At 52.4% G+C, this 17,051-nt stretch overlaps 1 protein-coding gene across 1 annotated transcript in view; it reads right to left on the reverse strand.

Moving 5' to 3' along the window:
• The window catches only part of TSPAN15 (tetraspanin 15), a 49,530-nt gene that overhangs the window by 6,983 nt on the left and 25,496 nt on the right, over positions 1 to 17,051 (reverse strand). The window contains exons 2-5 of the mRNA XM_030334901.1: positions 15,223 to 15,408; positions 13,878 to 13,952; positions 3,146 to 3,241; positions 834 to 950 (exon numbers count right to left, since the gene is read on the reverse strand). Coding sequence (XP_030190761.1) covers positions 834 to 950; positions 3,146 to 3,241; positions 13,878 to 13,952; positions 15,223 to 15,408 — 474 coding nt within the window. The remainder of the gene's footprint in view (positions 1 to 833; positions 951 to 3,145; positions 3,242 to 13,877; positions 13,953 to 15,222; positions 15,409 to 17,051) is intronic.

A 17,051-nucleotide genomic window follows, 5' to 3' on the forward strand; every position in this document is an offset into this window, starting at 1 on the left:
GAACACACGTAGGGCTTCCAGAGTTTGACGTGGACATTCAGGTGCCACTGCCCTATGTGACAAAGTTCAGGATCACTGCCCCCCCCCACCCCCCCCCCCACACACAAACACAGGCTTCTCTGAAAATGCTGGGCTCTTCTCCAGCGCTCCCCCTTCCCAGAAAGCTACCCTAAAACGGCAGCTAAAATTTCCAAACAAGCCTTCTCTCCTGGTCCAGGCTCTTTTTAGGGCCGGTGCACTTGGCACTGACTCCCTGACTCAAGGGTGAGCCCCCCCCCCCCCCAACGCCCACCGGCAGCTGCTTGGTTTACAGAATCCAGCAGTGGGCACAGAATGGTAGAGATGTTCGAAAAGACATTTTCCATGACTGTTCAGGCATGAGTAGTTGCAAAGCTCTCCACCTCATTCCAATCCAGAAACCGAGCAGTTGGGGGACACGTTAGTCAAACACAGGATTGAAGAAGCCCTTCGTTTATAAGTGGCGACTACACAGGACAGCCTCCCGCGAAGGCAGGCCCCTGATGTTTGGGTGCCTCAATTTCTTCATCTGTACAGTGGGTAAAACAGGACCCACCCCAAGGTGTTGTGGAAAGAGCTGAATAATCCAAGAGAGCCTAGGACCGGCCTGCACGTGAGAAGTGTTCACTAGCTGCTCACGACCACTGCTCTTAAAGACCAGCCTTCCACGCCCCCACCCCCAGATGCACCCCTGTCAGTGGCCCTGGGGACTCGGGAAGCCGTGGCAACGACCACCACCTCCTGCCCCACCCCCACCCCCTTCCTGAAAGACGAGAGGCGCCTGGCCAGCCCGGGAGGCCAGGAGCAGCGGGTACCGTGTTTCTGACGCAGCAGGTGTAAGGCACCCCGCAGGCCAGGGGTCCGGGGGCGTCGCAGGCGTGGTACTGGTTTTTGCTCCAATCCCGGTAGTCTTCCCCACCGCAGCACTTAAACTGAGAGAGAGGCGAGCAGAGGGGTGCCGTGTCACCGCCGAGGCCCCAGGCACGGACCAGGAAGGGGCCCTGCCGGGAGACCCTGCGGCTTATGATGGGTCTCCTGGTAAGGGGAGCACCCGGGGCCGCGGTCGGCAGGTTGTCCTGTGCTCTCCTGGGAGGCAGTGAGCACCCCATCGCCGGAGGGGCATGCAGGCCAAGGCTGGGTAGCCTCCCAGGGTGGGTATGGGGAGGGTACCAAACACTGGAGGGAAAGTTCTCTTCGACCCCCATCTTCACGTCCCCAGTGCAGCAGCTCAACCCTGAAGGTCCCAGAGACTAGGGCTCCATGGATGCCCCCACAGCCCAGTGGCCTTATGCCACAGCCACCCCAGCTCGGCCTGGGGGTGTCCCTCAGCAAAGGGACACACACACGGCCTGCCATGTGGTCTCGGGACCGAGGGTGGGGACAGGGCGGGCCTCCTTTCCCCCTGGCTTAGCTTCTCCGGGCACCAGCCCCTGCACTGGCACAGATCCGAGGAGGCAGTGGCTCCCTGGAGGAGGAGGAGGAGGAGTGAGTGGAGGAGGGGGAGCGGGGGAGGAGCGGCCGTTCGTTGGGAGGTCAGGGAGGCCGCTCTGAAGACATGACACTTAATCTGAAACACGAACAGCAGGGAAGAGCCAGTCACCAGTGCATAGGCCCCACAGAATGAGCCAGTGGTATGTGGGCAGCGGGCACAGAGGCCTGTCAGGAGCAGGGGGAGTGAGAGGGGAGGGATGAAGGGGAGAGGCCGGCCTGGGCCGCACCACGCAGAGCCTACTGAGCCAGAATGAGTAGGGAGCTGAGATCATATTCTGAGTGATGGGGAGTCGCTGCAGGGTTGACTAGGGGAGTGATGATGCCAGAGAGACACAAAGCAGACACCCTTCCGCAGCCCCCCACAGAGCCTTTCCGGCAGTTTTTAGGACCTGGAAGTGCCTCCCCAGGGTGCAGTTAAAGGGCATTTGCTTTGCAGTCCAAGAGACCAGAGTTCAAATCCTCAGGCTACCCCTCCTAGCTGTGTGACTTTGGGCAAGCTGACCAGCCTCTCTGGGCCTCGGATCCTCATCCGCAAAGCAGGAAGAGCTATGCCAGCTTTGCACAGCTGAGCTGAGGGTGACAGAGCCAGGCCATACACGAAGCACTCAGCATGGGGCCTGGCACCGAGCATGAGTCACCCCCACCCCGCCCCACCCGGGGAGAAATGAAATCCCCAAGCCAGTTGAAGGCTGGTTCCAATAAAAACATCATGCTTCACCCGACGGTCAGAGCTGGCCGACACACCCCTGGCAGAGAGGGGCCTCCCGGAGGCTGCACCTGTTGTGACCACAGTGAAGGCCTGAGCCAAGGGAGTGGCCACTGCGGGTGGCCCTGGGTGCGGTGAGATTTGGTTCTCACTGACGGCTAGCACGGGAACCAGGTCCCAAGGCCATGTCCCCAGAAGTGCAACGTCAAGGCACAATGACATCAGGACATCAAGAGCGAGGGGCCGTCCGTATGCCCCCCCCCCACTCCCCGATGCAGATGAGGAACCTGAGGCTCAGGACTAAATGAGACCGAGGTGTAGAAGCCACTGAGGGCTTATCATTGCATTGACAGACTTGGGTAGACGTTGTGGGGAGAAGGACAGTGTCCCAAAATGATAATCGTCGCGTTCACAGAAGTGCTATGGGGGAAAAGGGGATGTCGTGTTCTGTTCCCCAATGCAGGAGGATGTGGGATCAGGGACGAGCTCTTTCCACATCAGGGCTGTCCCTGACTTGACAGGGAGTGAGCTCCCCGTCACTGAACGGACTCTGAACTGGGTGGCTTGGAGGTCACTCCCACCTCAAGGAAGGATGGTCTTTGCCCATCAGAGAAGGGTACCCTGGGACCCTGAAAGGTGGCTTGTAGTTTTACCTGACCTTATTCTTTTTGGGGGGAGGGGAGGGTGGTAACTAAGGAGAGACAAGAGTAAGGACATTCTGGGCCAGGCACATGGGCAGAGGACTGGTTGAGAAGGTCAGGCCCTACACTTGGTGGCTGTCTATGGCACACCATTGCCTCCCAACGTGGCCAGCTACTTGCTTTGGGAGCGGACAAGCCCCTGCTCCGTCACCCTCACCCTCTTGAGCAGGGTCCCGAGTCGGGGGGCAAAGGGCATGGCAGGTGTGTCTGACCACGGCGCCTGGCTCACCTCCTTCTGAACAAAGTCCATGATGTTTTTGAAGTCCAGATCGTCATAGTAGTTCTCGATTCCTCTTCGAATGTTGTCATTCAGAAAGTCGATGGTCTATTTAGATGGAGACAGTATGAAAGAAACAGACCTCCCCTCCCTGAGCCCAACCCAAGGTCTCCTAGGACTCGGGATTGGAACAGAGTGCCCACGTGCCCAAGGAGCTCCCACCCCGCCTGCACGAACGCCCCACCACATCCCTGCTCACACCCTCTCCATGCCCCCCGTGCCCATCTGATGCCTTAGTCCCTCTGCCATGTCTAAGCAGGAGTGATTCACACGCTTTCCCATACAGATCATCAGATAGGCCAGGACCCAAGAGATGGGGCCCTTCCCCAGGGAAGCAGCCACTCCAGGCTGGGACTGGGCTGGCCCTGGTGCCTGCCTGGTGCTCCTTCCACTATCCAAAGACAGGCCTGAAGTGAGTCTTCCTTTTGTCCTCCAGACCTCCTCTCCACTCTCAGCTGCTATCCAAGCTCTTGCGTTATAGATAAGGAAACTGAGGCCCAAAGAGGGGCCTGACTCTGCCAGGGCACAGAGCAGGCAGGCTAGGGGCCTGGCCAGGACTGGAAGTCAGCTCTCCTCACTTCCCCAGCGGTTCATCGCTGCGGGGCTCTGGCCTGAACAAAGGGCCCACCCCCTAGCTCGGACCGGGAGGGGTGCTGGCGCATCGCCCTCTCCCGGTCACACTGGGCCTTCTGGATCAACAGCTCGGCTGTTGTGCTGAAATCCAGGAGCACAAAAGGCCCCACAGCGGGCAGGGGTGGGGGCAGGAGCGTGGGCAGCCCAACCCCAAGCTCAGAGCAACAATCAGGGCTTTCAGAGCGGGGAGGCCCGCATATCACCAGAGATCGTGCTGGCACAAAGGGGGCATTCTTGGCTCTGGAGCCAGACGATCCCCAGGGGAGGCGCCTGTGGGCGCCCCTGGGAAAACCGGGCCCTGGGTCCCAGGCCTGGTCCTGGGCTGCAGGCCCCACCACAGCCCCTTCTCCTCTCTGAGCCTGAGTTACCCACTGGTGAACCAAACCTGCAGGCCCGTCTTTAAGGTAACTTCCAGGTCCGAGGCCCAAAGACTAAGCTGAGAGATGCTGTCGAGGCTCAGAGTCAAGAACAGGCCCCCGCAGCCAGCCAGGCCGCGGACGCTGCATTTAATACCCGAGCCTCCAGTTCCTTACCTGCAAAATGGGGAGGACGGTCCTCTGCCTTGTAGAGATGTGAGTGTAGACGGCCTCCAGAACAAAAGCCAGCGGCTAGCCTGGGACCCCACAAACACCCTGCAGCCCAGGGAGGCCATCTGACCACAGTCACCTCACTGGTCACTGGCAGAGAGATGCTGGAACCAAGGTGGCGAACCCCCAGCCTGACAACACTAAGAAGCCAAAATAAGAACTCAAGGTTCAGTTTGGGGTCATCTCCCCACATCATCTCCAGTATCAGGAAGAGAGGAACAAAGGGTACATCAGCCACGTGCTTCCCGACACTCACTGCTCAAAGCCCAGACAATAAAGGAGACCGGCTCGGGGAAGCCTATCTCTGTGGCCAGAAGGAAAACTCTCTGCTGATGAAGGCCAGCTGCTCAGAAGCAGACCTAGGAGCCGACAACCTTGACGGTGGCCTGCGGGGGACGTGGGGCAAGTCCACTCACAGGCGCGCCAACGACCGTGCTCTCACCAGCCCTCAGCCCCTGCGCTGATCCCGGGGCAGGGGCCGGCTGGCCACACAACCCGCGCAGAGCAGGGACCCGCCTGGCCTCAGGCCCACGCTTCTCAGAGGCCCCAGGCCATGAAACCTTTCCAACCTTGGGTGCCCGCCCCTCTGGGTGATGAAGGGACAGGCCAGCCAGCTGGGACACTGTTGGGGGCACCTAAGAAACAGGACACTAGGGTGGGGCCGGTCTGCCACCCAGGGTAGGGCAAGGGAATGAGCTCATGGCATTGAACGGCACGCTGCAGGGGGCCCCTGGGTGAGCGGAGATGCAGGGGTGATGCCAGGGTCAGGGCCTGTTTCAGTCAACTCTCGAGGCATTGCAGACACAGTCCCCCATGTCCCCCTGGACCTACCCCAGTCCAGTGGCCACCTCCTCGCCCCTCTACTGGGTCACATACTGTTGGGATTCCCCCGGGGCTAGAGCTGGGGGGCAGGGGATGAGGGCAGGAGGCCCGGGGCAGGGTCAGCCGAGGGGAGAAGCCTCTCCCTCCCTCTTTGGTGAGCCGCTCTGACCTTTCTCTCCAAACCGTCTCAGTCTCTGGGCACTTTCCAAACCTGCTGACTCCGAAAAAGGCCTCTGTGAAAATCAGGCCTCCCATCTGGTAAGCTGAGCCGGGCCCCTGCAGGGAAGGGAGGCCCCGCCAGAGGTCCTTGGAATGGGCAGGAGGAACAGATGTCCCAGGCTGCGTGGACCGTCCCCAGGTCCTCAGGGACCTCTTCGGATCACACTTGCTCTTGTGCTCTTGTGTGCATGGGCTGCCTGTGGCACCGTGAATATGTGGCCTCAGGGGCCACGTGGCCCGGGCTAAACTAAGCAAAGAGTAAGCAAACCTCAAAGGCCACAAGATTTTCGGAGCACAGTGTTTAAACCACCAGAGGCAAGCTACAAAGAACTGTCCTTTCTAGTTCTTTCTTTTAAATCTAGTGTTAAAGTTATCCAAAGCCTCCGCAGCAGCTTTCCCAGTAGAGGTGCTTTCTGCTTTTAAATGGAACTGGGGAGCCCGAGGAATCGGGGAGCCTGGGCCGCTCATTTGGTTAAGCGACCGACTCTTGGTCTTAGCTCAAGTCACGATCTCGGCTCAAGTCACGAGCTCATGGTTCGTGAGTTCCAGCCCCACATCAGGCTCTGCGCTGACAGCGTGGAGCCTGCTTGGGGTTCTGTCTCTCCTTCTTTCTGCCCCTCCCCTGCTTGTGCTTTCTCTCTCTCTCTCTCTCAAAATAAATAAATAAACTTTAAAAAACCGAATGAGGAATCAAGGGAGTGGGACCCGTGGCAGCCGCAACCCGGGGCTGGGAGGCTGGGAGGCTGGGAGCAGGCGGAGAAGGGAGGAGGGGCAGGACGTTGGCAGGAGCCTCCTGCCTGGCCTCTGGGGATGGAGCTTCCGCTGCCTTCTCCTCAGCTCCCGAGACCCCAGGCTGCGGCCCCACTGCCACCAGGACCAGCCCGGTTCCCACAGTGTGGAAGGGGGTGCTTGGCCTAGGACTTCCTTCCCTTGCACCTGGGCTGAGCCGGCACCTCCGGGTTTCCCTCAGTGCCCCAGACTGTGGGGACTTGTCCTCTTGCCTCCAGTCCTGAGAGGGGGCCCAAATCTAACAAGCGAGACCAGAAGAGAACCCAGGAAGCAAGAAAAAAGGAGCAGAGAAAGCTACAAGGTTCTCCGGAACACGTGCTAGACCCTTCCTCAGACCTGGCCGGACGTCACGGGTTTGATCCCGAGGGAGAGGAGGCCATGCTTCAGCTTCGCAGGTGTTTGGGGCTCCAGCTGTCCCTCCCACACTCTGTCCACAGCAGGGCACCCCGGCTGTGAGGGTCTGGCCAGATCTCAGCAGAACCTTCTCTACTTGGCTCCAGATGGGAAAGTTATATACGTTTGCGTGCTCAGCCAAGCGGGCCACCGTGCCTTCTCCTTTCTCCCTGCCCCTGAACTTCAAGTGCATGTCCAGAACCAGCTAGTGCCAGGGCCATAATAAAAAAAAAAAACAAAACAGGCTGGGTGCTGTCCACCACTCCCTGGCCCGGTGTTGGGTGTGACCACAGCACCCTCTGGTCAAGGCCAGGAAAGAGGCCACTCTTCACCCCTGCCTTGGTAGCAGAAGGAAGGTAGAGGCAAGGAGGCCTGCGACGGGCATACAGGTGCACCAGCTACAGCCCGGCACCCTCTGGGTGTCCCGCTCAGCTCTGCCTGACTGGGAACACATGGGCAGGAGCTGCCCTCCTCCCACACCCCTACACCCTCGGGAGAGGTCCTGGAACAAGCTGCAGTACTAGGAGGTCAAGGTGAGATGCGAACCATTGTGGAGGTCACTCAGACTCTCCTCCCATTGGCTGGGGTCAGGACACTGCACTTCAGATGCCCGGGCCCTCGGGTCTCGGTGCCACTAGGCTCTGTACAAACAGAGAAGCCACTTCAGTCTGACCACCAGGTCATGCCTGACAGCAGAAACCCCACCCAGGGTCAGGGATGGAGACTTTCTTCCTTATATCCAGGGGCATGTTTATATATTGCTGCCTGGCTGGGGCCATGGCCCGTGCACCTTCCTGGGAACCCAGCGTGAGGTCGTTAGCCTAATTTGTCCTCATTTGTCACCAAGAGCGACTTAGACTTGACTGGTAGCCCGTGGGGCCAGACTTGTTATCAGTGTGTCTCAGAGAAATATGTCTTCTCCTCTTGGTGAGGAGAAATGGAATCGCGAACTCACCTCCTCCCGGAAGCGGACCTTCATGGCTCCTCACCTTTTTCTCCACCTTACACCGCCCCTTCCTACTGCCATCAACAGCCAGGCTGTTTCCCTATCCTCACCATCGGCCAGTCTCATATTTTACATTCAGGTTGGAAGGGACATTGTTTTTTTTAGGTGGTATTTTTCCCCATGATTTTAAGAAAAAGAATATTTGGGAGCTAGGGAAAAAATACAAAGAAGAAATAAAAATCACCCTAGCCCTACCCTTCAGAGGATATAAAAGTTAATATGATAATATTTCTATTATCTTCCAGATTTTTCCAGGCCTAGTTTTTTCATGGTGGAGATCTGACCGCATTTATAATTTCCTATCTCATTTTTCAATGATTTTGAATTCTGCATCACAGGCATATGAGAACGTGGCCCACGATGAGCCTCCAAAGAGCTGAGAGCCCTGACGCTGAGGGTTCTTCCTGGGTTGCACACAGAGACCCTCCCCGACAGGCCCCATGAAGGGACACGCCATCCAATCCTCAGGGTTTGGGGATAATGAGATAATGAGAAACTCTCAGCCCTGACCTTGACCCATGGCGTCCTCAGCTGTGAGGTCTAGGGGGTGGAGGTCCTTCGGTGGAAGAAGGAGTGGTGGGTGTCATGGCCCCTGCTGAGCGACAGGGCACTGGGAAGATGGCTGATCGGGCCGCCTTTGTGAGAGTGCTCTGGAAACCAGAACTGCTGCTCACTTAGGGTACCGTTTATGAAAACAGTCGATGCTGCTGACCACAACCTGGACCTGGCTCTAGCCAGGAAAGCACTATTCCGTAACCTCTGGAAAGCCACAGGCTGGCTGGGAGCCCAGCGGCTGCACAGAAACACATCCCCACGGACGAATGGAATAAACCTCTCTCCCCTCAGGCTGCTGAGAAATGAACCAACACCCCGATCTTCCAGCTCTGAGCAGACAGTCTGAAAAGCAGAAAAGGGGGAAAGGGAGGAGCAGGTAGTAACACCAGATCGAAAAGATAACTGATGAGGCAAAGAAAAAGGGAAATAAAAGAATATTTTGAGACAAACGAAAATGGAAACACAACATACCAAGACTTTGGGGATGCGGCGGAAACAGTCACAAGAAGGAAGTTTATAGTGATAAACATCTACCTTAAGAAAAAAAGAGAACAATGTCAAATAAAAAATCTAACTTTACACCTCCAGGACGCAGAAGGAGAGGAGCGAACCAAGCCCCAAGTTAGTAGAGAGGGAAGGTAATAACAAAGATCTGAGCAGAAATAAATGAAGTAGAGACTAGAAAGTCAATTAAAAAAATATCTACAGGGGCACCTGGGGGCTCAGTCAGTTAAGCATCTGACTTCGGCTCAGGTCATGATCTCACAGCTAGTGGGTTCAAACCTTGCATCGGGCTCCGTGCTGACAGCTCAGGGCCTGGAGCCTGCTCTGGATTCTGTATCTCCCTCTCTCTCTCTGCTCTCTCTCCCTTTCCCAAAAATAAAATAAACATTAAAAAAATTAATAAAAAGACAAAAAATGAAAAAATAAAATTAAAAGTTAAAAAAGAAATAGAAAATCTGAACAGACCAATCACGGGTCAGGAACTAGTAAACTAGTAAATGTCCAGGGCCAGACACTTCACTGGTGAACTCTACCAAACACTTAAGGAATAATTAATACTAATCTTTCTCAAATTCTTCCAAGATATTGAAGAGGAGGAAACACTTTGAAGTCATTACGAGGCCAGCATTCCTCTGATACCAATGCCAAGCAAGAAGACTATAGGAAAAGACAAATACGGGCTAATATCTCTGATGAAGATAGCTACAAAAATCCTCAGAAAAACATCAGCAAACCAAATTCAACAGTACATTAAAAGGATCATACACCATGATCAAATGGGATTCATCCCTGGGATGCAAGAATGGTTCAACATCTGCAAATCAATCCATGTGATAACCACATTAACAATGAAGGATAAAAGTCACAGGATCATTTTAACAGATGCAGAAAAAGTATTTGACAAAATTTGACATCCTTTTCTGATTAAAAAAACACTCGACAAATTAGGTATAGAAAGAATGTACCGCAACATGACAAACACCATACATAATAAGCCCACAGCTGACATCATACTCAATGGTGAAAAGTAAAATCTTCTCCTCTAAGATCAGGAAGAGACAAATGTCCACTCTCACTACTTCTATTCAACATAGTCCCGGAAGTCCTAAGCCAGAGCAAAGAAATTAGGCAAGAAAAAGAAATAAAAGTCATCTAAATCAGAAACAAAGAAGTAAAATTTTCTGTTTGCACACGCCATGATCTTACATATACAAATCTTCAAGACTCCAGCAAAGATCTGTCAAAATTAATAAATGAATCCAGTAAAGTTGCAAGATACAAAAATCAGCATACAAAAATCATTTGCATTTCTATACACTAACAATGAACTATCCAAAAAAAAAAAAGAAATTAACAAACCCATTTACAATAGCATCAAGTTGAATAAACTATTTAGGGAGAAATTTAACCAAGGAAGTGGAAGATCTGTATACTGAAAATCATAAAACACTGATGAAAGAAATTGAAGACAACACAAATAAATGGAAAATTATCCCTTGTTCACAGATTGGGAGAATTAATATTACTAAACTATTCACACTACCCAAGGTGATCTACAGATTTAATGTTATACCTATCAAAATTCCAATGGCCTTTTTTCACAGAAATAGAAAAAAATAATCTTGAAGTTTGTATGGAACCATAACAGACCTCAAACAGCTAAAGCAACCTTGAGCACAAAAAGTAAGCTGGAGGCATCACACTTTCTGATTTCAAACTATATTACAAAGCTATAGGTATCAAAATAGTATGGTATTGGCAAAAAAAAAAAAAAAGACAAGACAAGACATACAGATCGACAAAACAGGATAGAGAGCCTAGAAATAAACCCAGTCATACCCACTAACTTTTGATAAAAGCACCAAGAATACACAACGGGAAAAAGATAGTCTCTTAAATGTTGCTGAGAAAACTAGATATCCACATGCAAAAGAATGAATTTGACCATCAGCTTACATCATACACAAAAGTCAATTCAAAATGGATAAAAGACCTAAACATAAGACCCGAAATTACAAGACTCTTAAAAGAAAACATAGGGGAAAAAGTCCTGCACGTTGGTCATGACAATGATTTTTTGGATCCGACATCAAATGCACAAGCAACAAAGGCAAAAATAAAGAAGTGGGACTACATTACACTAAAAGGTTTCAGGGCGCCTGGGTGGCTCCGTCGGTTAAAATCTGACTCTTGACTTCAGCTCAGGTCATGATCTCACGGCTTGTGGGTTCAAGCTTCACATCAGGCTCTGCGCTGACAGCATGGAGCCTGCTTGGGATTCTCTCTGTCTCCCCCCCGCTCTCTGTCCCTCCCCTGCTCACACTCTCTCTCTTTCAAAATCAATAAACATTTTTTTTTAAGTTTCAACAAAAGAAATAATCAAAAAAAATGCAAAGACAACCAACAGAATGGGAGAAAATATTTGTAAACCATATATCTGATAAGAAGTTAATATCCAAAATGTATAAGGAAACCTTACAACTAAATAGCAAACAACAATGACAACAATTATGATCTGATTAAAAATGGGCAGAGGAACTAAATAGATGTTTTCGTAAAGAAGACATCCAGATGGCCAACGGGTATATGAAGAGACACTCAACATCACTCATCATCAGGGAAATGAGAACTGAAACCTCAGTGAGATACCACCTCATGCCTATTTGAATGGCTATTATCAAAAAGACAGGAGGTAACAAATATTGGAGGGGAGAAAAGGAAACCTTTGTACGCTGTAGGTGGGGATGTAAATTGGCACAACCATTATGGAAAACAGTATGAAAGTTCCTCCAAAAATTAAAAATAATGGTGCAATATATCCTTTGGCTATATACAGTACAGCATTGTTCACAATAGCCAAACTATGGAAACAACCTAAGTACCCATTGACGGATAATGGAGATATATATGTATACGTTTTTTAATTCATACATTTTTATTTTATTTTTTTACAGTTTATTTATTGATTTTTGAGAGAGAGACAGTGAACAAGCATGAGTCAGGGGAGGGCAGAGAGAGAAGGAGACAGAGAATCCCAAGCAAGCTCCCGGCTGTCAGTGCAGAGCCTGACATGGGGCTTGATCTCACAAACTGTGAGATCATGACCTGAGCTGAAATCAAGAGTCAGATGCTTAACCAACTGAGCCACCCAAGAGCCCCTATATATTTTTATTTTTATGTTGTATCGTACGTATATTCATCCATTGCATACACACACAATGAAATATTCTTTAGCCATAAAAAAAAAAAAGAAGGAAATCTTCCATTTGTAACAACACGGATGGACCTAGAGAGCATTATGCCGAGTGAAATAAGCCAGACAGAGAAAGACAAATACTGTATGGTATCACTTACACGTGGAGTCTACAAAAAAGTTGGGCGGGGGGCGGGGAGGGTAGTGGAGCCTGGGTGGCTCAGTCGGTTAAGAGTCTGACTTCAGCTCAGGTCATGATATTATGGTTCGTGAGTTCGAGCTCCGTGTTGGGCTCCGTGCTGGCAGTGCAAAGCCTGCTTAGGATTCTTGCTCTCTCCTCTCTCTCTTCCCCTTCCCTGCTCATGCTTTCTCTCTCTCTTCCCCTTCCCTGCTCATGCTCTCTCTCTCTCTCTCAAAATAAGCAAATAAACAAACAAATAAATAAATAATTTTTTTAAGAAAGGGAAACCCATAGAACCAGGGAGTAGAAAAGGAGTTACCAAGGCCTAGGTAGGAGTGGTGGAAGAGGGAGACGTTGGTCAGGGGTATGAACTCTGAGTTATATGACGAATAAGTTCTCGGGATCTAATGCATGTCGTGGTGACTATAGTTAACAACAGCATATTCTATATGTGAGATCTGCTGAGAATAGGTCTTGAGTATTCTCACTAAAGAAAAAAAAATTACTGTCTGAGGTGATGGATGTGTCATTTAACTGGATTGTGGTAATCACTTCACATTGCACAGTTTGAATATATTACAATTTTACTTGTCTCCTATACCTCAGTGAAGCTGGGGTCGGGGAGGAACAAAGAACTGAAAAAAAAGACTGAGCCGACTCGATCTTGCTGTGTGCTCTCAGTTTTCCCAACCTCTCTGTGCCTCACTGACTCCACTGAGATGGGAATCTCCCCTCCCCTCTCCTGGAGTCCATGAAATGGAAAGAAGGCCCCTGGATTCCGGGGGTGGAGACAAGCCTGTGTTTAAGGCCCATCCCTGCTCCCACCCGGGCCAGGATCCAGCTGCGCGCATGAGGAGCTTGGTAGGAGTCAAACACCGGGTCATTTGAGGGATCTGGGATAGTGATGCTGCCTTGGGCTCCACTTCTGATAAGAGCGACAACCTGGCCGCAGTCCTGATGCAACTGCCCCGCAGCAACGCCCAGGAGCGCCAGGGCCCAAGCTGTCTGGGTGGGGAGGGTGGAGGCAGGGGGTGGACAGACAGGGCAGAGGTTGTGCAAACTTGCCCTGCTCCTCAAGTCCCAGCTCCGACACCAAGGCCAGGATGAAGACAAAGGAATGGGCTCTGGGAGAAATGACAGAGCCTTGAGTTGGAAATCAGCCCTGCACAGCCACCTACTTCTTGCAGGACCATGGGCCAGTCCCTTCTCTTCTCCAGGCTTCAGGACAGAGGAGCTAATGTGTAGCAAGAGTCCAACCGGGGGGGGGGGGGTCAGTGCCACGCCAGTTTCTCACATGCATTCTCTCATCAACTCCTCACCCCACATCCCAAGAGCTAGGAATGATAACGCCTTGAGATCCTGAGGATCTGAGAGGCTAAGTGACTTGCCCAAGGTCACACAGCCCGTGTAAAGTGGCCCCTAAACCATGGCCTACGAGGACCTAGGGGGTCTGTCTTGGTGGCCCTTGCAACTTTTCCTTCCATGCCTCCCCATCAGTTACCCGCTTCAGCCCAGTGGCCCGCACACTGGTCCGCAAACCTGCCAAGCTCCTTTCTGCTTCAGTGGTTCCCTCTGTCTGGACTTCTGTTCCCCCTGCACCTTGCCTACCCCAGACACTCACCTGTCACCTGTTCTGTTTTCTTGTTCTCTGGTTTACTTGTTCAGCGCCCGTCTCCCCAGCAGAATGGACGCTCCACAAGGAATTATCTACCCTACTCTCTGCACACCCCTAGTTTACAGCCCAGGGCACGCACGGTGGGAGCTCAGCATACACATGGCTGATACATGCACCAGAGACCCACCTGGTTCCGGAAGATCAAGGCCACCACGCCACCAATGAGCTCAATTATGAGGCAAATCCCAAGGATATACATAAACTGAAAAACAAAATTCAGAGATTCACTTAGAGGGACAAGAGAAGCATCCTTTGCCCCAAGGTCAAGTGCGATAAGGAGAATCCTCTCTGTTGGAGCTCCTCTGGCTCCCGGGCCTTTTCCTCCTTCCTCCTGTGAGGGCACGGGATGTGGACAGATATTCCCCGGGAAAACCCATCTCTGGGGCCAGTCAGTGGTCAGGAAGTGTGACTCAGCTGTCCAGGCCAGATTGTTATTGAGGTTTATCCCACGGTCCTCAGCAGAGTCCAGGCAGAAAAACACCCCTCCTACTGCCACCGCCACCAGGAGAGCTGACCCAGAGTGGGCAGGCCTGGCTAGATGGGCAGCCGCCACAGCATTTCCAGCTCTGCCCGCAGAGCCCCTCAGAAGTGGCTTCCCAGCCCCCCCCCCAGAGTGGGTGAGAGAATGTCTGAGGCTTGAAGGATATATCTCCCCACCCCTGCCCCATCACAAAGCAGGTATTGTCCAAACTGATGCCAGCAACTTCCAGCCTCAGGCAGCACCAACACACTGCTTATCAGGGCTTTTCGGACCTTCCCACGTGAGAGGTGACGGTGAGGTCAGACACACACGTGGGTACAGAGTGAATGGATCTGCCTACCCACTACCCCCAGCTTTGGGGAGCCATCCCTCACTGTGCAGAAAGGGGGGCAGGTAAGGCTGGCGCCATGGCAGGCACTTACTTGGCCCGGGCAGGCCCATCAGAGTCCTGGGACTTCGGCCATAGGTTACCAGGAAACGCTCTCTCGGATCAAGGGCCATAAACCCTCTATTGGCCTGAGGTGCCTAGTGACAATTGCAAAGAGAGCCTGAGGACCCAGCCTGGCATCCAGCTGGGAGGTGGGGAAAGAGCAGGAGCCCAGGGGTACCATCTAAAGCCCTGGTCTCAGTGTGGGCTTGCTGATTACGTGAGCCAAGGACCCACCACCAACATCTTTGGGGTTTGCTTGCTCTCGTTTGAGTATGGTTTCTCCCACTCGCAGCAGAGAGTCTAGACCAACACAGGGTTTAAGTAAGAAGAATATTCAAGTCAGCCTTTATATACAAAAGTGGAGGTGGCCTGGTCTCTCTTGGGCCAACGTAACAGAGAGGTTGATCCAGGAAACCCTCTAGAGAGTGTGGTTTGAGGCAAGGACGGAAAAAAAAAAAAAACCGGGCTGCCCAAAGGCCCAAGGGCAGTCTCCCCAGTTCTCTAGGGACTCCAAGGACCGCCCCCCACCCACCGGCTGAGGGGTGCGTGGGGCCAACTCACCGCTTGGAGAAGGCACAGGTTGTCACGGAGGGAAGCCAACACTCCAACGAAGGACACGATGAACATGATGACCCCCAGGAGGATGAGGATAATGGCTGGGGCCAGAAAGGCACTTTCAAGGGTTTTATATTTCTGCCGCTCAACTTCTGCGTAGATCCCCACCGACAGGATCAGGCCCCCGATCAGCTGCAGCAAGAAAGCAAGGAGTGAGAGCGAAGGACTGGCAGTCACTTGATTTTCCTACAAAGAGTTCGTCTGGGGGTTATGGTGCCCGTCACTGGGGGGCTCACCCCGGATGACCACAGATGAGGGAACGCGCTATGGGCTGAACTGTATTCCCCCAAAGTTCATACGGGGCACTGCTAACCCCCAGGGCCTCACAATGTGACTATATTTGGAGACAGAGCCTTGAAAGAGGTAATTAAGTTAAAATGGGGTTATACGGGTGGGTCTTAATCCAGTATGACTGTTGTCCTTGTAAAAAGAAGAGATGAGGGACAGACACACACAGAGGGAAGACCACATGAGGCCACAGGGAGAAGGCAGCCACTTACAAACCAGGGAGACAGGCCTCAGAGGAAACCAACCCTGTGAAACCTTCACCTTGGACTTCTAGCCTCCAGAGATGTGAGGAAGTAGACTCCTGTGGTTGAAGCCACACGGTCTGTGGCGTTTTGTTACAGCAGCCGTAGCACGCTGATACAGGCTCTGTTTGGAAATGCCGCGTTAGAGATAAATACTGGTGAGTCGGGAGAAGGGCCACCGGTTGGGGGGTCAGAGGGCCTGGGTTTGAGTCCCAGCTCCGCCGTTGCTAACCGTGGGACTTAGACAGGTATTTGAGCCTACGGTTCCATGTTGCCATCTGAAAAGCGGCAGAATGACACTTGTTTCTGCCCTGCTCACGCCCCAAGTTTCCACAAGGCTTTCGTGAGATAAGGAAAGTGGAGAAACAGAAACCTAAACGCTCGGGGCCGCTGTAAGGACTACTACCCGGGCAGGTCACCCCGAGGACGTTTCAGAGCTGCTCAGGGGGACGGGCACTGCGCAAGCACCGTAAATATGGACTGTATTTGCAGAAGGACCGTCAGGAAGGCCGAAGGTTGGAGCAGGAGGAGTTTTGAGAGGATTTTTAAGTCAAATTCCTTGTTATCAACTTTCCCAACAGTGGAAAGACGACTCTTATAGGACTCCATCCGGAAAATTCAGGTGACAAAGCCCCCTTGGAGGGCTCCTCCTTTCTCTCAGCCTGAAAACTCGCATACTAAATTTTCAGGGATTTTTTTTTTTTTTTTTTACTTATTTTAAAAGAGAGAGAGAGCACGAGTGGGGGAGGGACAGAGAGAGAGAGAGGGAGAGAGAATACCAAGCAGGCTCCACGTGGTCAGCACAGCACCCGATGCAGGGCTTGAACGCTGGAACCGTGAGATCGTGACCTGAGCCGAAACCGAGAGTCGGGCACTTAACCGACTGAGTCACCTGGGCACCCCTAAATTGTCAGGGAGTTTTATCAGCTGACACCACTCCCAACCCTCAGACAAGTCTGGGGTTCTCTCGCCCGGGATCCCGTAGCAGTGTCCTGACTGACCCCCTCCAGCCCATTCTCCACACCAGAGTGACCAGGCAAACCCTCATCAGAGCAGGCTGGTTCTCTGTAAGAATAAAAACATCAACCTCGATCACAGACGATAGGCCCACATGACCTGTCTGAGCTCATCACTTCCTCTCCTCCTTCTCTCTGCTTTAGCAGCACTGGGTAAAACACGCTAGTGTATAATCCCAGGGCCTTTGCCCAGGCTGTTCCCCCTCCCCAGAATGCTCTGCCTCCTGAC

This window comes from Lynx canadensis, chromosome D2, assembly GCF_007474595.2.
Source record: "Lynx canadensis isolate LIC74 chromosome D2, mLynCan4.pri.v2, whole genome shotgun sequence".
Taxonomy (NCBI): domain Eukaryota; kingdom Metazoa; phylum Chordata; class Mammalia; order Carnivora; family Felidae; genus Lynx; species Lynx canadensis.